General features: G+C 57.0%; 1 protein-coding gene across 3 annotated transcripts in view; it reads right to left on the minus strand.

The window, feature by feature from the left end:
- The window catches only part of RCC2 (regulator of chromosome condensation 2), a 25,246-nt gene extending 2,754 nt beyond the window's left edge, over positions 1-22,492 (minus strand). Inside the window, exons 1-12 of one of the 3 annotated variants that reach the window (XM_086715819.1) lie at positions 22,397-22,492; positions 20,947-21,238; positions 15,340-15,433; positions 11,948-12,091; positions 9,137-9,268; positions 8,626-8,714; positions 7,275-7,389; positions 4,934-5,100; positions 3,321-3,501; positions 2,967-3,072; positions 2,016-2,088; positions 326-403 (exon numbers count right to left, since the gene is read on the minus strand). In XM_086715819.1, coding sequence (XP_086571945.1) covers positions 326-403; positions 2,016-2,088; positions 2,967-3,072; positions 3,321-3,501; positions 4,934-5,100; positions 7,275-7,389; positions 8,626-8,714; positions 9,137-9,268; positions 11,948-12,091; positions 15,340-15,433; positions 20,947-21,231 — 1,464 coding nt within the window. In that variant the 5' untranslated portion in view covers positions 21,232-21,238; positions 22,397-22,492. Of the gene's footprint in view, positions 1-325; positions 404-2,015; positions 2,089-2,966; positions 3,073-3,320; positions 3,502-4,933; positions 5,101-7,274; positions 7,390-8,625; positions 8,715-9,136; positions 9,269-11,947; positions 12,092-15,339; positions 15,434-20,946; positions 21,239-21,802; positions 21,947-22,285 lie in introns of those variants that run through there. The other 2 variants (XM_086715818.1, XM_086715820.1) reach the window with 2 other exon arrangements.
- Between the last annotated feature and the right edge of the window lie 3,515 nt (positions 22,493-26,007).

Here is a 26,007-nt window from a genome sequence, read left to right on the forward strand (position 1 = left end):
TCTGCCCTAAGCCCGATGGGGCGCAGGCTCCGCCGAAGGTACAGAGCAGACGTGAGCGATGCCCTCGTCCCCAGAACAAGTCTGCCGGGGCTGGCCTGTGGCCAGAGTCATTCAGGGCGAGAACAGCCACCGAGCCTGGCTGGCACGCCCCTGTGCCTCCTACTGCTGGCCTCTAGCACAAAGCAGCAGAAAAGCCGCTCGAGGAGCCATCAGACAAGCCTCGGCCAGGCTAATGAGACCGGGAGCAGGAAAGTCGGGTGCCAGCTGGCGGCACTTTCTCCACGGGCGCCTTTCGCGTCCCCCTGGCCCGGGAGTGCGTGCTCACCTGCTCCGTGAAAATGCCGTCCAGCGTCTTCACCTCCTGAGCCGCGGTGGAGGACTTGGGCTTGTGGTCCCCGTAGCCCTGGCAAAGTGGACAGAGACACAGGACTGGGCTCGCTGCGGCACGGTCCACAAAGGGGATGACGGCGACCTTGCTGGGGGACCCCGCACCAGAGCCCCGCCACGCGTGACACGAGGGGAGGACAGCTTCCCACAAGAGTGCTGTGCACAGGGGGCTGATTCCCCACTTGAGGACCCTGACAACCTCTGGGGGTTTATGCTATCGTGAGCACCTTCTGGGGGTTGTCGCTGAGGAGACAGCACCGTCACGAGCACAGGAAGAGTCGGCTGCTGTGGCCCTCGGGCTATGAGGTCACAACAACACTGGCCGTCCCCACCCTCGCCCCGCAGACTGGAGACTGAATCACCCCCACCCGCCGCCAGACTCCAGGACACCAGAGACAGAAGGCTCTGCCTGAGGACCACGCAGAGGGCGTCACGCAGAGAGCGTGGACACGGGGGCCTTTAAGGGCCAAGCAGACCCCTCAGGTCAAACTGAGAGGCTGACCGGGCTGGGGAGGAAGGGCCTCCCTTCCCGGCTGCATCTCTGCCACCAGACTCCCTCTCACACCTTCCCGTACAGTGAAGGCTTGCCTCCGAGATGCCAGGCCACCTCCTCAACCCTGAGAAGCTGCCCCAAAGTCCCCCTCAGTCCCCTCTGGTGGCTGAATCGGTATACGGGTTCCATCTCTGACAGGCCCTAGAGACATCTGTCCTGTTCTAAGAATGAGCCGTGAAACCCGGGCCAGGTTCAGTGTCCTGATTTCGAGGCTCCGCCGGGGCCTGACTCTGAGGGGCAGCTGCACATGGGCCCCCAGGGAGCCCCAGACCCAAAGTAGGTGCAGAACACCGAGGACCAGGCCACCGAGCCCCGGAGACGGCTTTAGGGACCAAGGAGCCCTGCCTTCCCTCCTCTCCCTCCCACGAGCGAGGCGGGAAGGGAAACAGACCGCCTTCCCCGCAGGAAATAACAAAGAGTCAGGCTGAGGATCAAATCGCAGCTAGAACGGGCAGACCGCCAGCCGAGCTCCACAGCCAAGCTGTTCCTGATGAAGAAATTAAAAGTTAAAGACTCATCAGGCACCAGAACCTAAGAATCAGACAGTTGGTTGGGGAAGGCCAAGTACGTGTGAGAAACCGAGGGCTATCAGTTCTCATCAGGCAGGCAACGGAGATTAAAAGCAGGCAACACAGACTTTGACTTTTTTAGGAAAAATGAGAGAAGAACGTCCCCAAATGACCTGCGAGGCTGGCCCCGTGGCTGCAGGAGAAAACCAGGAAGACAGGACGCCTGCTCACCACTGCCTGCGTGGGGCCCAACGACCCGCTGAGCCTGCTGACTTAAACCCTCCTGGAGGGAACGAGAGAAACCACCCCTCTCCCCCGTCACCGGCATATGCAACCACGGCTTGCAAAACCGAGGGGGAAATGGGACCCGAAACTTCCCTATTTCCAGATTTACGACGGGGATGTGAAAGACTTTCACAATTACTTGAGAGGCACCGAAGGGTCTCTGGAAGCCGATGTGACCAAAGACTAGGGAGGGTCTCGGCCTTTCACACAGATGCCCCTCTTCCTCTTGCGTGTTTGCGGGAGGCAGCCCCAGACAGCCCAGACCGGATCCCCCCGCTTACCAGCTCCCCGAAGGTCGGCGACGGGCCCCAGCTGATGGTGCTCTCGTCGGCGGCCACGATGATGCTGCTCTTCCTGCGAAAAGGCAGAGGATGTCGCCAGCGTGGCCGGCGGCCCCAGCCGCCACGGACCCTCCCTGCAGGCTGCCCGCTCAACAGCAGGGTGTGGCTCGTGAGCATCAGAGTCCAGTCCCCCCATTAAACACCGAGAGGTACTCATTTCCCGGCAACACGCGCCGGGCCAACGGGCTTCTAGGCCCTCCACAGCAAAGCCCCGCGAGGGTGCCAGGAACCGGGGCCCCAGGCCTTCCCCCCACCTCACCTCGGCCTGGTTCGAGGGCTGGGGCGGGGAAAACACACCGGGAAAAGAGGTCATCAGATCAGGGCAGAGAGCTGACTCTAAAGCGGGTAGAACGCCACAAAAACTGACGTGGGCGGGGCTAGACATCCGGGCAGATTAAAGCCATAGCCACGAGAGACACGGCTCCCCTCCAACGACCCGGCAGCTGATTAATATAATCGGACTCCTCACCAAGAAGCGCTGCCTCACTCAACGGCGTCTGAGGTGTCCTCAAAATAAACCAAAAAGCACGGGCTTAAAAGACGGTTTCTTCTCCGTGCGTCAGGGTAACCAAAATCCTACCGCTACATCCAGCTAAAATCCCATTAACCTGCACAGACGAGCGAAGCACACCAAGCCTCTGAGGAGTAAAACCCTACAAGGGAACTTTCTGTGGGTGCGGTAAGACAAAGCCTCTGTTCTAGGACCTACCAACCCCCGGAGCCTGAAACAGCCCCTCCCGCCCCGAACCCTGGTGCGTCTGATGCCCTGATTGGGGGACCGGGGGGGGGGGGGGGGGGGGGGGCTCAAAGGAAGAGGCGCCCTCCCCACTGTGTCCTCCGGGCCCAGGAAGGGGACACACGTCCTGCTCACCAGGAGACACTGCCACGTACCCACAAGCCAGGCTCCGGATTCTCCAGCCGCACAGGTCCTGCACGGCCTTCGGGTACATGGTGGATTCACGGGACGTGTTGGTGGCCCCCCAGAAGAACAGACCGCCTGGGGAGAGGCACACATACCAAGAACTGAACTCCCCTCTCCAGCAACATCAGCAAGGCAAGAACACTGCACGCCGCTGGCAACAGAGGAGCGTTCTGGCTGGAAGAACGTGGGGGTTTCGGCCCGGGAACGTGCCAAGGACTACGGGGCTGCCCACCCGCCATGCCACGGAAAGCTGTGACTTGGTTCCACACTCTCCTCCCGAGGCCCCGATGGGGGAACGGGGGGGGGGGGGGGGAGTCACTCACCCACTTCGCTGACGGCAAAGGAGCAGGTGTAGCCGGCGTAGATCTGGGCCGCCCCGCGCCCGGGGAAGTCGAACAGCTTCACCAGGCGCGGCACCATCTCGTCCTTCTGTTCCGCGTGGCCCAGCCGGCCATAGCCGCCGAAACCCCAGGAGAAGACGCGCTTCTGAGAGTCCAGGACCAGCTGCGGGCAGAGAGAAAACGCAGGCTTGGAGCGGGCCTCCTAACCACCCGAGGGGACGAGGGGGCCATCACTCCGTTCCAGAGAGCCTGTTGCTGTGGCTGGTGGTATAAAAGGCAGGATAATCTGAAGCTGCCCCCACAGTAGGGGCGGAGAGGGGGCGGAGGCAACAGGGCATTTGCTCTTTCTCGTCCGTAATTATTACTACTTTAAGTCTCAAGTCCCCTTCACGCCTCATCAAAAGCAAAAGGGTGGGTGGGTCTCTAGAGAGCAGGCTTGTTTCCTTCCACGGTGGAGACAGAACCGCACAAAACCGAGAGGCAAGGCCTGCCTGCCTGCAGGGACTCTGGTTTGGACGCCCCGTTCGCAGGTGGTCTCCATCTGGTCACTGGTGCCGGGACCACATGGACTTAATTTCACTGAAACAACTTAAGGCTGAACTTCTTTCCTTCGCGGCACCTTCAACGTTCAAAACGGACAGCCCATCAAAACCATTTGACGGAAGAGGCCAGCACGGGATCCACTTTTGCTTCCCCAGACGACACTGGGCAGAAGAGAACCACGGATTTTCGACTCCAGGGGACCGAAATCTCCCAGTCCACATCACTGAGCAGCAGACAAAGCATCCAGAGGCCGTGCCCGAGGGTCACTTGCCAGTCAGTCGCACACAGCAGGAGACCAGCTTGGTCTCTGGACTCCCAGCCCAGTGCTCTCTCAACAGAGGAGAGAGCCAACTTTTGACTCGCAGGCATCCTTGGGCAAAACCACCGTGAGAAGGCAATACAGACAGAAAGACGCATATCCAAAAACTGTATCGCCATCTATCCCAAGTGATCTGCAAGGACACAGCCCTCACAGTTAAAAACCATTCAACACCCTCCATACGGGGGATCAGAAAAAGAAGTCTGTGAAGCTGTCGACAAAGGCCAAAACCAGAAAGACACCATGAGTCCAACCAAAAAGTCTGTCCTTTATGTCTACAGAAGTTATGGAGAGACTATGAACAGAAGAGCTACACCCCGTGGGGTGGGGGGAGGGCCTGGGTGGCTCAGTCGGCTGGGCGTCTGAATCGATTTCGGCTCAGGTTGTGATCTCAGGGTTCGTTGACTTCGAGCCCCACTGTGCTGACAGTGCGGAGTCTGCTTGGGATTCTCCCTCTCTCTCTCTCTCTCTCTCTCCGTCTCAGACCCTTCCCCGCTCATGCTCTCTCTCTCAAAACAAATTTAAAAAAGAGAAAAAAGAAAAAAGGAAAATCCACCCCGGAGCCACCTGAATGGTACAAAGCCCGGGGAGAAGGGCAGGAGGTCTCGGACTCCCAGGATGAAGGAAGTCCCAGCCGAAGCCAAGCGCTGGGACACCGCAGCACACACACAGCCTCCCCACGGAGGTGAGGCTCGGGAAGCAAGAGGAAAAGCCAGAAACCCCCAAGTCCTACCGTGTGGTTAGCGCCACAGGCCACATCTCGTACAACCACGTTTGGGACTGGCAGAATCTGCCCATCTTTCGTCTTCTCGATGAAGATGGCCACCCGCCGGGGCACCAGCTCGCAGTCATACTCTATCCGCTGCGCCCTGGCGATGAACTTCCCGTCCGAGTTGTGTCCTGGGGCGACCAGAGCCAGGGGTCAAGCAGCAGTTGACAGCACCCCGCCCCAACCCGGCACTGGGGCCTCACGGGACAAATCTGCCCACCAAGGTAATGCTTTTCCATCTGGGGCACAACCCACTCAGTATCATGAAACCGATTCTAAGGGGTTGAAACCAATTATTTTAAAAAAATGAATAGGACAGAGGGGCGCCTGGGTGGCTCAGTCAGTTAAGTGTCCGATTTCAGCCCAGGTCATGATCTCCCAGTCCGTGGGTTCGAGCCACACATCAGGCTCTCTGCTGACAGCTCAGAGCCTGGAGCCTGTTTCGGATTCTGTGTCTCCCTCTCTCTCTGGCCCTCACCTGTTCATGCTCTGTCTCTGTGTCAAAAATACATGTTAAAAAAAAAAAATTAAAAAAAAAAAAAAACGAGTAGGACAGAATAGGGAACACCCAAGGACACTGTCCACACAAGGACGTTGTTTTGTAAAAGTTCTTTGTTCGTGCTCTAACGTGAAGGGGCTGTAACACAGACCTTAATGTCAGCTGTGATCAAAGTCAGAAGCTCCCGATTCGAAGGAATGGTCTACTGAGTATGGTCTGTGCCCCACTTGGCCCCGGGGTGGGGACGGGGGGGACGGGCAGAAAAAGTTCAACACACAACCTGAGACTTGAGGTTCTATGACTTACTAGTAACCTAGATCTAGCACTACGATGTTACAACGTAGTTAATGGCACGTTCTCGTCTTCGCTTTGCCTGACCCAGTAAACGCATCATGAGGGGGGGTGGGTGGGGGTGAGCGGATGTGCCGGGATGCACTTCTCCAAGGTTACATTCATATGTTCTAATTCTAAAAGGGATCTCTCTGGATTTGGACAAGGAGATTCAAAGCGGGCTTCAAAGAAAGCTGAGAGGCATAGCGGATTCCACAGATACACGTAAAGCCAGTATCTCAAACTACTTCTGAAGAAGGATGTCCCAGGGAAAGGGGAGTCCGTACAAAGTGCTCCAAGAGCGGCCTGCCCACAGCAACTGCTCAGCGATCAGCCATTATCATGGTCACCGAGATCGTGTGGCTCTCCCTGAAGGAAAATCCACCTGCTTGCTTGCAGATCTGGGGCAGCCAGAGGCAGCAGGGGAGTAGACACATTTCCGGAAGCCGAACGGAACCACACTTCCGGTGTTTTGCCCAGGGTTGGGGATGGCACCGGGGCCTGTGGCCATGGAAACGGTTTCTCCAACAGCCGCTGGCAACTCCCTGGCAACCAACACTGAATGTGCGTAAGGGGTTGTTCTTTCTTATTCACTTCTGACTTGAGGTATATTTAGTTTCACAAAGTCACTGTTCCCTAAAGTCTAAGGCCAGCGAGATGCTCCTTGTTCTATTTATACCTTCTTCCATCTGCCTGCTTTTAATGACGTGGGGACCCAGCAACCCAGATCCGGGGGCCGCGGCGGATCCGGGGTGGCATGCAGCTAGGGAGCCAGCAGAGGGCGCCCACTCCTCACCTCCTACTCGCAAAGGGCTGGGGTGTGGGAAGGCGCCAGAAGGAAAAAAACACTTTGGTGTCAGATGGGAAAAGAAAATGGAGACCTTGTAAAATCAGGATCGAGAGACATTTTCCACTTACTGAGAACCGCTTTCTGAGTTCTCCCTTTCTACTCAATGAGATAGAAGTGAATGTGTTTCTGGAGGAGTACGTTCTGTTTAGGGACGAAAACAGGAGGGATCCCAGGCACTTTACACGGAATGGGGCTCATGCGTGTACCTGAAAGAATCGCCCAGACCAGGGTTTGCAGAGCAGACTTAATCTTGTGTAATTTTCTCACTTTCAATAAAGGCAAATCTTTAAAATATGAAACCGAATGAAGGCGCCTTTTTTTTTTTTTTTTTTTTTTTTTTACAACTCTGAAATCCTTTTACATATAAATGAATTCCCATTATCAGAAAAAAGAATCCTTTGTCAGACTGAGCCTGACTTACTCATTAAGGCCAAGCCACTGTGATGCTCCACAACCCTGTGAGTTAGGACATGCTGTCCCAGTAAATGGGAGATCCACTTAATGGATCAAGGCTATTATCTGCGATCAATTACCCACATTTCCAACATGTGTGTGCAGGCCCACACCGACTTCTGGCTCCAGATACGCAGTTAGATTACAGAGCTTTTAAAAAAATGTTTCCATACCCAGCTGGCCATATTCAGGGCACCCAAAGGAATAGAGGTTCCCTTTGCAGTCCATTATCATACTGAATTCAGCCCCACAGGCCATTTTGGTAATTGGCTGGCCGTTGTACATTATCTGAAAAGACAAGACAGGAGACTCTCAGACATTTTTTAAAAGACTGATAAAAAGCCTCCACCTCTCGTAGGTCAGTGTGAAACAATTACTAGATTACAAAGGAAATTTAATGGACTCAGCAATTCTGAAGGCGAAAGCTTAGGATGCAGGTTAAGAAACACCCTTGTGACCCCCACCTTCCCAGCAGAGTTGAATCCCAAGACAGGGTTGATGGTGCCCCGATCTCTGTATCCCTCCAGATGCCCAACGCTGTGCCCAGTCAACGCACTCACTCCTCAGCCGGCCAGCACGGGCAGGAGGGTGAAAGCGACAGAAACTTACCCACACGTGACCCCCAGACCTCACCTACTCACTAGCAGCTCAGCCTCAACTTTTGAGAGGAACTTTCTCACACTTCCCTCACCCTCTACAGAGATAATGGCCTGACTGGTCTCCACCGTGTGGAGGAGACATAAAATGGCTCAAAGACAGCCAATACGAAGACAGCCAAGGCCCGAGGAACTTAGCGTGGGCTCGGGAAACACATCTAAGACAGTACTTGGAAACTGTGTTACTGCACTCATCAGTCAGGGAGAGCCCTCGCCAAGAAGCGTGAGCCCTGGGCCCTGCCCGTTGGTCCTGGCTTCCTTTAGAAACTGTTCCTCCTCGGAGCGGGTGGCAGATGAAACGGAGACGTTCCACAAATCGTTCAAACCACAGGTTAAGTTTGCCCACGGTCTCTTTTTAAGAGACGAGCGATCTGAGTCCCTGCCTTCATCATTAAACCAGACACTCACTAGCACTTGGCTGTTTTATGTTCATAGTCACGTTTTAGGTGCAATTCCTCCCTCCCCAACTTAACCCTCCGCTCCTGAGGAAGAAAAGACGGACTCCGGTCTGTGTTCTAGGCACCTGGCAGGGGACTTCACACAAGGTCAAAACTCAACAAGTCTTTGCAGATACTGACAAATCCCATCCCTAAAACATCTCTCACCTTCTTTGGAATAGTACAGGCTGAAGAACAAGGCCTCTGTAACAAATTCTCTCCGTGAGAGAGAAAAATCGTTCTCGGTGTGTGTTTCAACCGTGAGCATATAGTAAATCTGCTTTAAAGCCTGTAACGTGTGCATTCCACTCAAAGACTCTAGGCTCGGTTTCTACGAGACATCAGTTACACTGCAGGGAGAGGTATTTGGTCCCACCCCAGAAATTTCTGCACAACAGCAAAGAGAAAGGCCGCGAGACCGGAGCGGGTACCTGTGCCGGGCTTGGAACAGCATCTGTCTGGTTGCCGAGGCCTAGCTGCCCCATCTTGTTCTCTCCAAATGCAAACACGGAGCCTGTTTCTGGAAGGAGAGAACAGTATCACAAAAGGGACAAAGAACACTGAAGGTTTTGAACTGGATTTGGAACCAAGGGCTCCAAAACAACAAAAAGAGCTCCTTTGCCAGGAAGAGCGCACAACTGAGACGGTGTCCTGAGCGGGTGGAGCGGACGAGCTCGGAGCAAAACCCCTGCACAGCCGGGGATGAGAGTGCAGAGGCACACAGGGCACGGCCCCGGCCTCCGCCTCCCGGACGGGCTTCCTACACCGGCAGGCAGGCAGGCAGGCAGCTGAGGCGGCCAGCGGCTTCAAGAGGCCCACCCCTGGGGCACTCTGGGCACTTTTCTGATCCTGACCGAGAGCCACAGAGGCAGCTCTGTCCCCGTGCCCAAGGTGGATCCTGTGGCCTCGTGCCAAATGTAGAAGGAGCCCGCCGTTCCTTACCCGTCAACGCCAGGGTGTGGTTCCGCCCACATGCCGCAGACACAATCACTTCGTGGCTGAGACCCTCAATGAGTTTGGGGGCCTCAACCCTCTTGGTGTCACCGTGGCCCAGCTGCCCCTTCTCATTTCGACCTGCAGATCAAGAGCGAGACGCAGAGGGAAGAGAGGGTGGCCAGAGCAGCGTCACGGAAGGGGCAGGCACGTGTGGGTCCCCTAGAAGGTGCCCTCCACTCAGTGGCGGAGATCGAGGCGGAGGAAAGGTCTGGGTCCAGCTCCTCTGTCAACGGCCAGCCTTTCGAGACCCGCTCGGATGGGGTCGGGTGACCAGGGGAAGAGCCACGGTGCCTTCCCCAGGGACCTCTCCTCGGGCCGCTGCCATCTACTTCACCTTCTCTGACCCCCTTTTCTGTGACGGCAGCTGCCCCCCCCCCCCCCGAAGCACTTTCTGAGGCTCTGCTGCTCAGTTCGCCCTGGGCGTCCAACACAAGCAGATGAGCTCACAGAAACTCAGTCCTCACTCCACCTGCCAGACAACAATTCCCTCGTCCCCTTCTCTCCGAGATGGATTTTAAGAGGAACCATTTCGACACCTGCCTCACAAGAGTTTAATTACCTCAGTGCCCTGGGCATCTTCCATGGGCCATTTGGAGCATTTCTGCCCGCCGTTTCTTTCCTTTTATCTGCCCTGGAAATGATGGCCACCGAACAGCGCCAAGGCCACCTCCTACGGACCGCCCTCCACAGGGCCCTTAGCCGTGGAGCCGCGGGAACCTCGGTTTCGGACAAAGGACAGGACTGTGCGGACCACAAGCCCCTCCTGCCAACGGGTCTGCCTCTGCCTCTGGAGCCCCGCAGGCTGTGAACCAGCGGGGAGGCTGGGCCGAGGGGGCCGGACCCTGCCAGAACCTTCCACGAGACACTAGCCCCTGGCAAGGCTCTTCGGCTCCGGCCCTCGTTTCCAACACGGGCTACGACAGCTTCCAAATCAAACAACTCTGCGGGCCCCTCACGGGTCGTCCCCCTGGCCAAGAGAGCCATACGGTGGGAGCCACATATCGGGGAGATTTTACGGGGCCAGAGTCAGGGCACTGGGAGGGAGGGGCAGTTCACACCCTCCCTGACGACGAACGTGACCTCTGTCACAGGAAACACGGAGAGCAGAGCCACGAAGGTGAGGCCCAAGCCTCCTAAGGGCCTGAGAAGGAAGTTAATGGCCGGCTATGAGAAACTCCACCCTCAAACCCGCACAGATCCCAGCACCACCCACCCCCAGCAGGAGCGGCAGAACCCCGCTTCTACCGGGAACGGTCCAAGTTCACCGGGAAGGGCACTCTACCCAGCACGGGTGCTGGGTGTGGCTTCTCGGCCACCCGAGACGCTTGGGGGACTGGCAGGCGTGGACCCCTCGAGAGCGACGGGCTGAGCCCTGACGCTTACAGACACCGGACAACGCCCCGTGCCTTTGGCTGACTGCGGAACTGGGTGCCCCCCCCCCCCCCCCGCCGGCCCCTGACCCTCGGCGGCAACCAAGTCCGCTCACCAGGACACGGGTCTTTGCTCTGGGGCCAAGTTAAGTGGCCAGCCTCCAGCATCATGCCCTGCCCGCAGGGTCAGCACATGGGACAGTTTTAGAAGCACCACGTAAGTGAAATTCGGTGAAGAGATCAGAAATCCGCTATTTCAAGTTTGGAACTCTGACAGACCGCTGTGTTTCGGTGTCAGAACACCAGGCAGGAGGGGTCCTCGGCGGGGTGGGGTTGGGGGTGGGGAGGACACGCCGCTGTGCCAGTCGGAGAAAATGAAAACCTCGGCCGTGTCAGCACGGCATCCAGAGACTAAAGTTTAAATTTGGGCCAGACACCCTTGTTAGCTGGTTTTTTTTTTTTCCCCCAACAGAATCACAAAATTAGCAGAGTGCAGCGAAGACAACAGATGTTAATATATTTGGACTTTGGTACAGCAGCTCATGAAATTGCAAAAAATCGTTCAAACAGACCGAAATAAAAAAGGAGTCATATGGACTAAAAGCTAGCCAAAGGACCAGAAACAAAGGGTGGGGACCACTGCCAACACACCCAGCTGGAAGACGACTCCAGGAACTACCACAGGGCGTGGGGCTAAAGTGAGCCTTAGTCAGTACCTGGATCCACAATCTGGAAGAGGAAAGGGGCGGCAGCGCGTGGAAGCCTTCCCAAGGGGACACCGGAGGACGGCAAGGACACCACCGCCGAGGGGCGCACACGAGGGGGTCCAGCAGCCGGAAATCGGCCCGGCTGAGAAAAAGCGCGCTCAGCTGTCGGGAAATCCAGTAAGAAACAGGCACCGAGCAACCCAGCCTGTGGGCCTGTGATCCCCGGAAACAGAGGCACAGGACTGCAGGGACACAGTGGCCGATGCCGTGACACGGCCCATGGCATTTCAGGTGGCAAGAACACGGGTCTTACGTCAACACTGAGCCACAAAGCAAGGGGGGGAGGGGGGGCTGTCTGCCCAGGGGACGACGTGCCTAAAATAGGAATTCAATTCTAGGTGCCTCAAGATCAGAAAGATCCAGATTCAGCCAGAACGTTCAGGAAAAGGTTGCTTAAAAAAGAGGATTCAGAGAATTAGGTGGCCGTGTACAAGCGCATGACAGGGCAGTGGAGGAAGGGACTGCACTGGCGGGAAACAGGAGGGACCGGAGACGGAGCAAATGCGGCTGCAAGGAGGCCACCCTTCCAGGCAGACCAGACGGAGGGGGAGGAAGTCAGCCCCGTGGGGGGCCGCCTCCATGAGCCACCCTGACCCACCCCCGCCCCCGCCCGGACTTACCCCAGCTCCACAGCGTCCCTTCCGTGGTGATGAGGAGACTATGGGCAGCACACGAACCCGACACCACAGTCCGCACCCGGACCCCTGACAGGCAGCCGTATCTATGGGGCCCCCACAAATTCTGACCGAGATTGCGGTAGGCAGCTGCAAAGAGAGGAAGGCGAATCAGACGCCCGCGGGGACTGGCTGGCGGAAAGCACCCCGAGACACGTCGCCAGCCACCGAGGGCTTGGTCTCCTGGGACACAGAACCCTGGGGGCGCGACATCCCCCCGGCGCCGGGAGGCCGCTCAAGGAGAAAGTCTGCAACTCCAACCTGCTCCACCTGCGTCTGGGCCCCCAAACCACAGGGACCTCAGACCCTCGCGCACCGGCTACCGAGCACGTCCACGTGCAACTGGCCAGAAAGGCACGGTGCTCTCCCTCCTGTTGGGAGCCCAACCCAGGAAAGCTGGCGGTGGACCCCCGGTCTCCTCCCCCCTATGCCCAACGTCACCCTCCCTCGTCTGCTCTCCACCTCGGCCTCCCCCCTGCAGCCAGAGGCTCCTTTTGGGGTCTGAGTGTCCCCATCCTCCCCAGAACAACCTGCCCTCCTCGCACACCTACCAGGCTCTGTGCAGGGGGAACGGCTGACACCCCTCCCCCTACGTGGCTTCCTGCCTCAGGGGTCCCACCGCAGTGGCCAGGTCATGGCCCCCTGCCTTTGCTGTGTACTCCCTCCCACAGAATGCCCTTCCCTGTCCCCTGCTTGTTATTTTTTTTAATTTAAAATAAAAAAAAATTTTTAATGCTTATTTATTTTTGAGAGAGACAGAGACAGAGTGTGAGTGGGGGAGGGGCAGAGAGAGGGAGACACAGAAACTGAAGCGGGCTCCAGGCTCCAAGCTGCCAGCACAGAGCCTGATGCGGGGCTCAAACTCACGAATCGCGAGATCATGACTTGAGCCAAAGTCGGATGTTCACCAACTGAGCCACCCAGGCGCCCTCCCCCCCCCCCACTTGTTCTTTAAAACCTCATATCAAGCACCCTCTCCTCTGGGAAGCCCTCCCTGACCACATCCCCCTACAGTTTGTGGTTCCCCGAGAACCGTGAGGCTGATCGCAGCACTCAGCCTACTGAACTCACGTGCCTTCCACGGTCCTAGTAACCTGAGGGCCTCACCAGTGCCTCGCACCCAGGGAGCACCCAGGAACACTGGAGGGTGTGTGGGCAGGAGAAAACGGCTGCCTCCTTCAAAACCCTCTCTTTTCCCTTTTGACAGACAGGGTGTGGCCAATTTTGTGCTTAGTATTTTTAATTTGGGGTTCTCAAGGACAGAGACATGAACACGTTTCTAGGCCCGTGGGGGCCATTATGAAACGCTAGCCGCTGCCACGTCAACCGTCACACTGATCTCGATGTCCGAGCTGATTAGGAGGCTGATCAGTTATCAGGCACTGGAGGAAAAGCATCTGTGAACCTACGCTGCCCGTGCCCCACCAGCAGAGGGCGCCAAGCGTATCCTCATGAGTTGCAGAGTCCGCCCAGGCAAAGGGACGCTGAAGTCCCTCCCCCATCAGGCAGCGGGCCCTGGGGTCATAAAGGCACACAGCAAAGTCCCTGAGCTTCTCCGCCCTGAGACACTCCTGCTACTCAAAGGGGGAAGAAAACCCAACAATTCCCTGAGACAGAGCAGACCAAAAATGACAGCCTTCGCGGGTTATGTTCAAGTCTGTCTATCGTGAAGGCAAAATGAATTGGGGGCACGACTGACGTGTGTCACCTCTGGGAACAAGACACAGCGCGCGGGGACACCGCGGAGGCGAGCGGTGCGGCAGCTGCCCTGGCGTCGCTGAGTGGACCTGCCTCACAGGCGGCCAGATGGCTCGGGTTCGCCAAAGCATCTTCCCTACGGCAGCTGTGGGGCAACCCGTGCCCAAGACGCCGGGGGCCCACCCTCCAGGGAAGCCTGGGAGGGCGATCCAAGCCACAGTCAGTGCCCCGCCACAGTCCCGGCTCTTCGGCCAGGCTGGTGGTCAGGAGAGGGAGCACAAGTCGCCGTGTCAATCTGTAAATGAAGTGGGCGTCGTGCCGATCCAACGGGATCTGGGGCAGCCTGCACACAGGGGTTGGCGAGCTCGCCTTCCGAGGAGGCCAGGAGACACAGAAGGGAGGCCCTCCTTCCTCCGGCTTTTGCACCAGTGGTAAAACAAACCCCCTGCCCTTGCATTTAGTGCTCCGGCAAGGTCACAAAGGGCCAAGCGGTATTTTAAGATACTTACAAAGGTCTGACACTGGTCAATCTAATTACATAAAACTCCATTTAAAGGGAGACCGATCAGGGAAGCAAAAGCCGGAAAGGGAAAGGACACAAAGGCACGCCTAAAAACAGGCCCAGAGTGCCTTGAACCAGGCCGTGAAAGCGGATCTCCAACCACAGGCTGGTTTCCCTACCTTCTCTGCCTCACAGGGGTGCGGGGAGTCGAGCCGGGCCCGGCAATCCGGCCCCACACGACAGCCCAAGCTCTGCTCTCCTCTGGCGGCTACTTCCCCTCCCTGGGCCTGATGTGGAACCGTGAGCGGGCCACCGGCCGGAAGAGCACTGCGAAGGGACGTGGCCCACTGGCAGGGCTGCAGAGGCATCAGCTACCCCTCGGGAGGGGCTTCCTGGCCCCCCAGCCGCGGGGTGGAAGCGGGCCCTGCCCGTCGGGAACCCCTGCCGTTTTCACGGAATAAGACGACCTTCTCTGCCCGTCCTGAGGCACCAGGGAGTGTCAGTGTGCAAATATTTGTTCACTGGGCGATGCTGGGAAGCACTTTGGGAATCTTTCCAAATGAAATCAAGAAGCCATAAAATGTGGCGATGTGCCAGCTTCACGACGGGCCAGTAGCTGCCTGAGGAAAGATACCAACTCACTAAAAGCCACTGGGGACCAAAAGCTGCTTTCTTGGGACTCCTCTGCTCCCTCCACTCCACACACTGTCACTTGCTCTGTCCGACCAGTTCCTGCAATAATTTGACGGCTAACAAAGAACTGAACTCGGTTCTGTAACATCTAAGGAGTCTGACATGCGGTACGTGACAAATGTCTTGGATGTCTGACCAGCCTCTCTGTTTTCATGAAAATAACTGACGTGAGAAGGAGAATGGAAAGAAGGGGTCAATGTTATTGGTGGCTATTTATAATCTTCCCGTTTAATCCTAAATGCAATCGGGTTTGTTAGCACAGAATCACAAAGCGGGAGACCAGGGTTCTCTGGGAGCCCCCAGTGGGGTTCTGTGGCCTCGGGCAGGTTGCTCGGCCTCTCTGATCGCTTCTGTAAATGAAGAGGAGACCCACCTGGCGGACGCCCGCCAGAATCACCCAGAATCACAGAATCACGCGGGAGAACTCGGAAACCACGCCTCCTACCTTGTTGCTTAGGCACTTCTTTTCGACCAATCAAGTCCCAGTTGGTTGCCCCAAAAATCAAAAGCTGCCCTTTGCACTTAGACCCTTCGAGTTTCTACGGAGACAGGGAGAGAGAAAAAATATTAGCTTGCAACGTGGCTTCTAGCTTTCTAAGTCTGTCCAACGACAGTCAGAAACAAAAAAAAAAAATAGGAATTCGTTATTCGCATGCCCCCCCCGCCATCCCCCACCCCCGCAGCTCGCACAGCGAACGGAGGCTTGAGGTGGTCACTGCCTCATCAGTGTGCATAACCCCAAACCTGCCCACGGCAGCTCGTTCCTTATGCCCAGGCTCACTGTTACCCTTTGATTTCTCTTGAGAACGATCTTTCGCAAAAAAACATTTAAAAAAAAAAAAAAAAAAAAAAAAAAATCAACCAAATGGCATTCCCCTCCACCCTGCCAAATGCCTATACGGGTATTCACGGGAGGCCTACGGTGGCACACAGGGAGAATTACAACGGATGACCTTGGGGCTAGGTCTGCTTTGCCCACGGCCAACACGGTGTTGCACGTGACTCCAAGCCTTGGGAGCCCCGAGTCACCGGTGATGTTGGACCCTCCCTCCGGGTGCTGCCCCGCGGTGCCAGGTGCCTTTCTGTGGGGAAATCATCAGAGCACCGTGTGACATGGGAGAACCTGGCTTCGATGGGGCTGGGCTTGTCCCCACTGCTGGCCTGGGAGCCTGGGGAGCGGCAGCGAGTGGGACAGGGAGGGGTCCAGACCCTCAGCTGTCCAACACAGAGCGTGTGCGGCCCTTGGGCCGTCGATGGGAATACGCACTGCTTTAAAAGGCCACTATCCAGTTTGGGGTGGCCCTCGTTAGAATATCCTCAGCAGTCTGCTGCACGTTTTCAAACAGCAGTCAGGTAAAGACTCACTTCTGAACCACGCGCTGGTCGGTTCCTTACGGGCCGGGGAAGGGGACGTCCCTCTCATCCCCTACCGCACCAAGCCCAGAACACTGAAGAGAACAGTTTCTTCCTATTTACAGAGCTGTTCTTGGAAGGCCTGATGAAAAAAAGCCACCCGGTTCCAGTCATCATAACGTCTAGGCGGTGGTGGCCCTGGCGGGACATTTGGCCACACGATGCATGCGTTTTTAAGAGGAACGCACCTTCGCGGGGACTCAGCGTGACCCAAACCCGAGGCCTCGGACACGCCACAGAACAGACCCCGCCATGCTCACCCACGTTTATGGGGTTGGAGAAAGCCAGTCCGTCTACAGGACATGTCCTGCGGGCAGAGAAAGCAGCACGCAAAGGGGAGCCAAACAACCATGAATGGAGAAGGGCTTCACCAGGCTTAAATTATTCAGAGAACGACCTTAATCGCAGGGCAGTCCCACCCCACGGCACCCACAGACTCGGATTACTTGAATGGGAGCCTAGTTTCCCTTGGTTATCTCCCCTTCTTTGTTTAGCTGGCGGGCCTGGCTGGAACATTCTACAGATCTACAACAGCAGAGGATGAGCAGCAGCCAGTGGGTTTCGTCAAGCTCCCCAAGGAAGGGGTGGCCCTGGGTCTCTGCCCAGGTCACCGGCCAGCTCCCCACCACTTCTCAGGTGTGCGTGGAGAGGGGAGCAGAGACCAAAGAGGGCACTAAAGCATGGTGGGACGAGCTGCCGGGCCAGGCGGGCAGAGGAGCCCTGGGGGGGGGGGGGGGGGCAATGTGACCATCAACCCGTGACATCGAGAGGCATTTGCTAGAGCAATAGCTCGCAGGTGGCCCCTGCGGACCTCTGCCACTCCATCAGATGGCCAGACCTTCTGCCCTGGCCCGGGGAAGGGACGGGTTTCCTCTGTGACCCGCACGTGCCAGCAACTGCACGATGAGCAGGTGCCCATGGATACTGGCTCACCGAGCCAGCTACGTGCTCACACAAAACTCCCACCTTCCCGATACGAGGTGTGTGCAAAGCCTCGGTCAGTGGAGTCTACTCCAGTCTCTGTGGTCTGATTCCTACAGAGAGACTGTCATCTTACTCAGGTTTTTACATCACAGGCCTTACGTCCTCACACGTGAGGTCAAAGTAACAGACTTGATTTCACTGCTATTATCCACACAGTTGTTTGCCATCCGTCGCCGACTTTGTCCATAATTTAATTCTCCCCTTTACCTTCTATGAAATAAAAAATTAAAATGACAACTCCTAACGCCCTTTAGATCACAGCCCATGTCCCTCCTGGTCACAGACCTGAGCCAGGACATCAGGTAGGAAAGACCCCAAAGCCTGCTGGCTCCCAGCCAGAGGACCCCCCCATGGCTGTCAGGGCTGCGAGCCGGAGGCTAGGTGACCCTGCAAGGTATGATCCAACCTTCCCTGATGGGCCAAGAGATTGCTTTTTGCGTCTAAAGGCCAGGTGGCTATGAAGCCGGCCAAACAGTCTCCCCAACAGGATGAGTTAATTTCACTTCACCTTGCTGCCTCCCGTAAGCTGGGCCGAGATGAATGGCCATGCCAGCAAAACGCAGAGTTTCTCCGATCAACAAAATGGGGTTTCCGGTTCAAAGCGATTTTTGAATTACTGCCCAAGTGCAAGGAGCATGTTCATGAGGCTGAGAGTCAACCTCTTCACATATATCCTCCTAAAAAAGCGCCACCCTTGGCAGAGAGAAGATGGTTCAGAGAAATGGCAGCAATGACAAATTTCCTAACGGGCTATCAACTGAAACAGACTTCAAGCTCGCTTTTCAGTCGTATTTATCAGGCCCTTTCAGATGGAGCAGACCTGTCTCAGGGTCTACAAAACCTTAGCAAACCAACACTGAAGGAACTACAAAGACCCGGACGGCTTGGGACACTCACTTGTTTTCCAGGATTCTGCCAAGACTGTTTGAGTCACCTACGGGCTTATGGAGCTCACAAGCCATCGACCCTAGACCATCATAAAACGCTCACCTCACAGCACTGCACATAAACCGCGAAGGGAGCATTTCCTGACACTGAAATCCTATGAGATGTTTTACAAAAACACAACACCTTTACTTACTCACGGCAACCTTGCCCCTCGACCACACAAGCATCTGGGTTCACCTTTCAGGAGTCCAACTTATGCAGCTTCCGGTTCCAGACCACTCCTGGCAGCCGCTCTCACACACACCTCCTTCAGGAAGCCCTCAACAGCGGTTGAAAACCTTCTTTGAAACAAGCTAGGGGCTGCTGGCAGCCTGGGGCGGGACAGCTTAGCAGAAGGCGACCTTATGTTTCCCCTGGAACCCAGGAACCTGGGGCCAAGCAGGAGACCCACCAGGGCCTGGCCTGGACTCCGGACCCAACCCAAAAGATGCTAACAAGAACTTAAACCTCGGCGTACTCACTTTCCATGAGGCATCTGAACCCTCAGTATCCTAGATGCGCTCAGCCTAGGAGGGTGCGGACTGGCCCAAAGGAAACTGCTCTAATGCTTAACAGGCCCCTTGTTTTTTAAGGGGATGGGGGAAGGTACGCGTAGATCTGTACAGAAGAACCAAGAACTTGAAAGATCCTAGAGATGAAAACACAAAGCAAATGCAAGCTGCGGGGGACTGCCCGGTCTGTCTACCCCCAGGCATCAAAGGAGTCGCTCAGTGAGACTGAGAAAGTGCCGTTCCCACCAGACAAGCCAGCCACGCACAGTGCTGGTGGAGAGTCATGTGTGCCTTGCACACACTCTCCCTGGAACTACACTCTTTTTCTGTTTGTTTAATGTTTATTGATTTTTGAGAAAGAGAGAGACAGAGCGGGAGACACAGAATACCAAGCAGGCTCCAGGCTCCGAGCTGTCAGCCCAGCCGGAGCCCCACACGGGGCTCAAACTCATGAACTGAGAGATCACAACCTGAGGGGAAGTCAGACCCTTGACCGACTGAGCCACTGAGGCGTCCCTCTGGGACCACACTCTTGGGCGAACCTTGGTGTTGGGGTCAGAATCTCTTCCTTCAGGACCAGAAAGCTCACGCTCAGTCAGGCGGAGTGGAGCCCTACAGCTGAAGGAACTCACGCACAGAGAACGCAGCAGAGGCAGAGCTCAGCTGGCCTTTTTGTTCAGTCTCCTCCTCATACACCAGGACTGGAGCGGCCAATGGCTACAGTCCCACACAGAGAATGAGATCTGTCAAGGGAAAGCCGTTCCTGCGCCCCAGTTTCTCAATGCTGTGGCTAGTTCCTGGCACCGTCCCGGTCCCAGACGCCAGGTGAGACATTCCACTGACATGGGCTCTCCCCTACCATCTGATGGGCTGACCCTTTCAATGAGAGGGCAGTCATAAAACATTTTCACGGGACCCCTTTGCACAGGGGTTAAGGATGCCATCAGAAAACACCTGAGCCCATGTGGAAATCCACCTCCGTGTGATGCTGGGAGAGGCTCTTTGAAACTCTGCGCCCCAGTTTCCTCATCAGTTAAGTGGATGAAGAAATGCATCATTTTTAACCGTTTAAACACTGAGCGCCTTTGGGGGAAAGCGCTCCGGTACTGTTAACCCTTACACGCCCTTTGGGGACATCGAAAGGCCTCTCCAGAGCGTCTACACCCTAAGCGGAAGTTCTGACTCTTTGGAGGTTATCTGAAATCCGGTGTCAGCTCTGAGACTCTCCCAAACACACGTCCCACAAGAAGCCTGTGGGTCTCGAGGATCGCAGGCCCCGGGCTGAGATCTCCGGCTCCGCAGGGTCTTGCAGGCGCAGGAGTTGAGTTGGTCACGACCTCAACTAAGATCTTACAGGCCCCACGCTAACCAGCGAATTCAGCCCCGCTCAGGGCACTGGAGATGCTTCTTCCCGGGGTAAGGGGGAGCGCCACCGGAGCCCCCGCGCCCTCGGACTGCGAGCGGCGAACAAAGCCCAAACACCTCTCAGCCCCGGGGGCTTCCCGACCCCAACGGAGGGGGTTGGGGGGGGCTCTCCCGAGCATGCGCCCTCGCACCCCGCCCCGGCGCCGACCGCCCCCGCCTCCCCGCCGGCGCGAGACGGCGCAGGGCCGCACGAGGCATGCGCGGCGGCCGCCAGGCCCCGCCCCCCCGGAGCGCCGGAGCCGAGGCGGCGGGAACCTCAAAGCCCCGGCGCAAACCGCCGCTCCCCGCAGCGCCCCGGCGGCCCCCTCCCGCGGCGGCGCCCCGACCGAGCGGCAGCCGCGGTGGGGGGAGAGGGGGCTGGGAGCGGCGAGGGCCCGCCGCGTCGCGGGCCGCACCCGGCGCGCGCGCGCGTCCCCTCCTCCGGCCCGAGACAACTTGCAAAAGTCTCCCTTCCCGGGGCGGGAGGGGGAGGGGAGGCGGAGGGAGTCGGCTCGCGCGGCGCCGGGGGCGGGGCCATGACCCCCTCGCGCGGGCGGGCGGGCGCGGGCTCCGGCCGCCCCTCCCCCGGCGGGGGCCCGGGGGCGCGCGCCCCAACGGCCAACTGCCGCGCGGGCGGGGGCGGCGGGGTCGGCTAGGCCGCGGCCCGCGCCCGCCCCCGGCCCGCGCCCTTTTGTTGTGCGGCGGCGGCGGCGGCGATGATTCAGCCCGCGGCCTGCGCCGGCCCCGCCGCCCCCGGCCAGGACGCGCAGTGACGCGCCGCGGCCCCCCGGACCCCCCGGCCCCGCACTCACGACGCGCTCCTTGGTGTGCTCGGGCTCGGTGATGATCACGGCCGCGCCGCCCGCCTTGGCCGCCGCCGGCCGCGCCGCGCGCTTGCCCCCGCCGGGGGCCCCGTCGAGCTCCAGGCCGTCCTCGTCGCCGCTGCTGCCGCCGCCGCTGCTGCTGCTGCAGCGCTCGGGCCGCTCGCGCTTCCTGCCGGCCGGGCCGCCGCGCTTCCTGGGCCCGGCGCGGGCCGTGCCGTTGCCCGAGCTCGGCTCCTCCCAGGCCGCCGCCGCCGCCGCCTTCTTCCTGGGCATGGTCGCGCTGGAGGAGACACGGGGCAGCGGCGCACAATGGACGGGTTATAAACTGCGCGGGGGGAGGGGAGCGCAGCCGAGCCACCGGCCTCCACTTCCTCCCCTGCCCTCCCCAAAGTGGCGGCCGCGGGGTGGGCGGAGAGGGGGCGAGCCGGGAGGAAATCGCGCCCCTCCCGGGCCCCGGCGCGCCTCCTCCGGGGAATCCCGCACGGGAGCCCAGGTCTCCGACTGCAATCCGCGTAGGGAAAGAAAAAAAATGGAGACCCCCCCCCCCCCCCGGCCCATCCTCAAGTTAGGTTTGCCTACAACGCATCACAATTGCAGCCTGGTCCCCGAAAAAGTAAAGGGAAAGAAAAAGCAGCCTCCGATCCTCTACGTTCTAATTAGAGAAGGCTCCGGGATACTTCAAAGATCCCCCTCTGAAAGCGCTCCCCCCCCGCCCCGGCCGCCCCACCTGCTGCTTTTGTCTCCGCGCCCCCCTCCCCAAGCCCACTCAATTAAATGCAATTCTCTCTGCCGTCCCCCTCCCCCGCCCGAGCCCCCAATTCCGCGCCAGCCCGGGGGTTCCGACCTCTGGCTCTAATTAGCCTAATCCTTCGGGGTGGGCTGCCCCCGGCGAGAGGGGGGCGAATAAAGCCGGCCCCCAGCCCCAAACACCTGCTCGCACAGACACGAAAAATAAAAACTTTAATGGTGCTCAACTCTCCCGGCCCCTCCCCGACCGTGCGGCCCAGCCGGTCCCTCCGATCCCGGCTGCAAAGTGCCCCGCTCCGCCGCTACTTTCCCCCAGCGTCCCTGCGCTTTCGCCCTGTCTGCTTTTTTTTTTTTTTTTATTGATTTTGAACAATGGGATCTCTGTCTGTCTCCGATTAAACCACGTGGATCCGCCTTCCTTCCCCTTTTTATTCATTCAATCCCCCAACCCCCCTTCTCAGGTTTTTTTTTTTTTTTTACCTTTTCTCCTTTAAAAAAAAAGGGGGGGGGGAAGGGAGGGGGGAAAACTTTCCCAGATCCCGCAAACTGAACGTTGTCGATTTTGATTTTCAGTCCCTACCTGGTTTGAGTGATGAGAAACCGGAGAGAAAACGGAAGAGGAGCAACTAAAAGACGTACCGGAGGGCCTTTTTTTCCCCCCCGGCCCAGATCAGGGCTCCAGCCCACTCACCAGATACACTTAAAATGTAAATACGAGCTTCCAGAACAAATGCTACAACACAAAACAGAAACACATGTGCTGCCGGGCGGCAAGCGAGCGCGCGACCGAGCGGGCGGCGCGGGGCCCGGGGCGCGCGCGCCCCCTGCCGGCCGGCGGACCCCGCGGCGGCCCGGTTCCGCCCCCGCCCGCGCCCGGGGGACTGCCGGCCCACCCGAGCCTGCGCCGGGCGCCACGCGGCCACCCTTCACCCGCTCGGGTCCTGCGCCTTCCGCAGGCCGCGCCGCGGGCCCCGGGCCCTCTCCGCGACGCGTCCTCTGCGCGCCAGAGGTTTCCTTGGGGTTTAGGAACATGTTGGATTGTTTTTCCCCGAGCACGTCTAGACGGGTCACCTGAGGACACTCGCTGGAAAATAGTTACTTTGCTCACGCATCAGCCAACAAGGGACGTGCCCTAATTGAGTGATTGGAATGAAGGATGAATACAATTTGAATAATCTCTTGTGCAGAGAGAAGCTGCGCTTTGGCTGCCTACGGATGCGTCCCCAGTATGTAGCAAGCTGCCGTTACCGGGTAGAGTTACGTGAAGACTTGCCCTATGTGTGAATTAGCCAGTATGCAGGCCAAGGACGCTAGTGTTGATGGAAATTTTTCATAAATATTTGCTAAGTCCCCGGAACACGTAAGGCACACGGTGCTAGGTGCTGGGGATATAAAGCTAGAAGACAAGAGTCCTGTCCTAGCGAAACACGGTGTCTAACGGGACACGTAGACCATTAACCAAGTAATCACATGTGTGATAAGTGATGGCGTTCAGGACGCGCTACCCCGAAACATGGTACCTCGGTGTGTTGAATATTGTCAGCTAAAGGAGTTTTAAGAAAACCTGCAGAAGCCAGAAAGTCACTGAGAACCCCCCCTACCCCCCACCAACCCCCTCCCTCCCAAACCCCTCTTCCCTAAAACAGGTCAGAAAGCCCTCAGGTGAGAAGTGCCCTCCACATCCCAGAAGGAAAGGAACAGCCTCTCTGAAGACGAAAGAACGCCAGGGAGAGTCCCAATAAGTGACCTTTGCTTAGTGTCCCCAGTCACCTACACGTGCATCATACTCTTTGACCTATGCTGGTCCTCCAACACTGTCCACTCGCCATCAAACATGACGGGAAATGCACGGGTCTGTTTCTCTCGGTCTTCATATCCTCATGAAGGCTCTCATGTCACATAAACTCACGGGGCACCCGACTGGCTCAGTCGGTAGAGCGTGCGACTCTTCATCTTGGGATGGTGGGTTCGAGCCCCACATTAGGTGTAGAGATGACTTCAATAAACTCAAAGCAAAAATAAACGCGTATGCTCTTCTCCCGTGAAGCTGCCTTTGTCGGCATGATTTTCGGACCCAGCCTAGAACCCTAAAGAAGGTCGAGGAAAGCTCTCTCCTCTCCAACGTAAGCATTGCAGAGTAACACCCGCGTGGGAACTTTATGGCAAGGAAATTCATCCTCTTCTGAGTTCAGGGAAAGCCTCCTTTAGAAGGTTAAGCCGAGTGACTTTGAGGGTGGGTAAGATTCGCCAGACGAACAGTGATGCGAAGACCAGGGCACGAGGAGGAACAGTATAGACAAAAGTCCGGGGACCTTGAAAGACCGTGTGGAGGGAGAGTGGGGCTGGACGGGAAAAGCAGTGTGGCCAGAGCGGAGGAAGTAGGCAAAAGCTAGATCCTGTAGCACCATACTACAGGTGAGCCATACTAAGGGTTGATTTTTCTTAGAAGCTCTGTTTGCTCATCCTGGGAGGGGGATGATGTCCTAGTCTCCCCTCCTATGATATGATCTGAATAGCACAGGGTGTCCTACCGAGGATTTTCAACTCTGCTTCCTTTTGTCTTAGGCAGAGACTGTTACCGGGAAGTTTCATCTTTAGACAACTTCCCAAAGATGGATAAGAGTTCTAGGATTTTTGCAATTAATTCCTTTAATCCTCAGAGCAAGAAGCAGGAGTCAGGAGGCAACAAATGTCTAAAGCAAAGCAGAGAAACCAAGGGGCCCAAGTCTAAGGGGTTTGATCCGTCAAAAGTCTCCGTGTCCGGGGAGCCAGGAGCGACTTTAGGAATAAGAAACCAACTGGTACTTTCCAGAGATTTTTCAGATAGGTCAAGACAGGGAACACAAACACCCTTTGAAAGCCTCTTCTTAATAGACCCGCATTAAGAAACGAGTTCGGAGATTCCACCTTGATGCTTTCATATAAAACAGGAGTAGAACGAACCAGAAAAGCATTTTGCTTAAATATACCATCAAGTCCCCTTCAGGAAATGGCGTGCTGATGCTTGCCAGGCCTCCGTGGTCGTTGGGTGTTTATTCTCCAAGCACCCTGTGTGGCCAATTAGGAGAAATACTCATAGTACTTTTAGATTTCAGCCCGCGAGCCTTTTTCTTTTTTCTTTTTTTCTTTTTTTTCTCCTTCCCCATTATAAAGCTTTCTGCCAGCGCAGAAGACAGAGGCGTCAGAAAACACTGATGCAACCAGACGCTGAGATCGGGTTGCGTCATGTGATCCTAGGTGTGGTGTGGGTGAAACTGGTTTTTCTTGAGGTCGCGCTGCGCTAGAAAAGCACTTTGGGGATAACACCCGAGAACTGGCCTGACTCGTCGGATGGCAAAAGCCATTTCTGCACGCACATGCCTCGGTTCCACACCAGTCTCCTGGGGAAAGCCGGCGTGGCTTTCGGGGCTGGACCCACCACTTATGCAATGATTGTGACCCAGGGAGGTGCACCCACCAGGCGAGCTGGAAGTGACACTTCCTCCTCCCAGACGTGCTCTGCATCGTATCTCACTTTAATGGAGCCGGTGCTCTGGGGACAGGCCGGTTTGGCGCAAAACTCGAAGAGGAGGAACGAAGAAGGTTCTCCGGGCACTTCCTAGGTGGCCGGCACCGGATTACAAGCAGGACACGCAAGGAGCTGTGGAGGCGTGGGTTCCGACTGCCAGCCTGCCATCGCGGGGCCCCACAGCAGGCTGTTTGGCCCCTTCTGGTGTTCGATAAAGGCGTATGTCAAGTTAGATTGGGCTGTGCTGGGGGCGCCTGGGTGGCTCAGTCGGTTAAGTGTCTGACTTCGGCTCGGGTCATGATCTCACGGTTCGTGAGTTCGAGCCCCGTATCGGGCTCTGTGCTGACAGATTCCGTGTCTCTCTCTCTCTCTGCCCCACCCCCCGCCGCTAGAGCTCTCTCAGTCTCTCAAAAATAAACATTAAAAAAAAAAAAAAATTAGGCTGCGCTGAAGGTCCCTCCCAGAAATGGAATGCTATTCGACTTGACCCCGGAAAGCTACAATGCCAGTGTCTACAAAAAATGACCACTGATCATGAGAAAGATGCTAGTGACCAATGGAAAATTGGTCCCGATGGGCTGTGTTTGTACAGTTGGGTTAGGGGAGGGTGCCATCATTTGGATATTCACTGTCCAACATGGTAGCCATTGGCTACACACGGGCTTCTGAGCCCTGGAAATGTGGCTAATGCAAATTAAGCCGTGTTTTGGGCGAACCGACACTGAATTTCAGTCTTCGTCCAATAAAAACAAAGAATGTAAAATACCTCATTACTAATTTTATTCTCTTGATCA

Source organism: Puma concolor, chromosome C1 (assembly GCF_028749965.1).
Source record: "Puma concolor isolate L17-30 chromosome C1, mPumCon1.1.hap2, whole genome shotgun sequence".
NCBI lineage: Eukaryota > Metazoa > Chordata > Mammalia > Carnivora > Felidae > Puma > Puma concolor.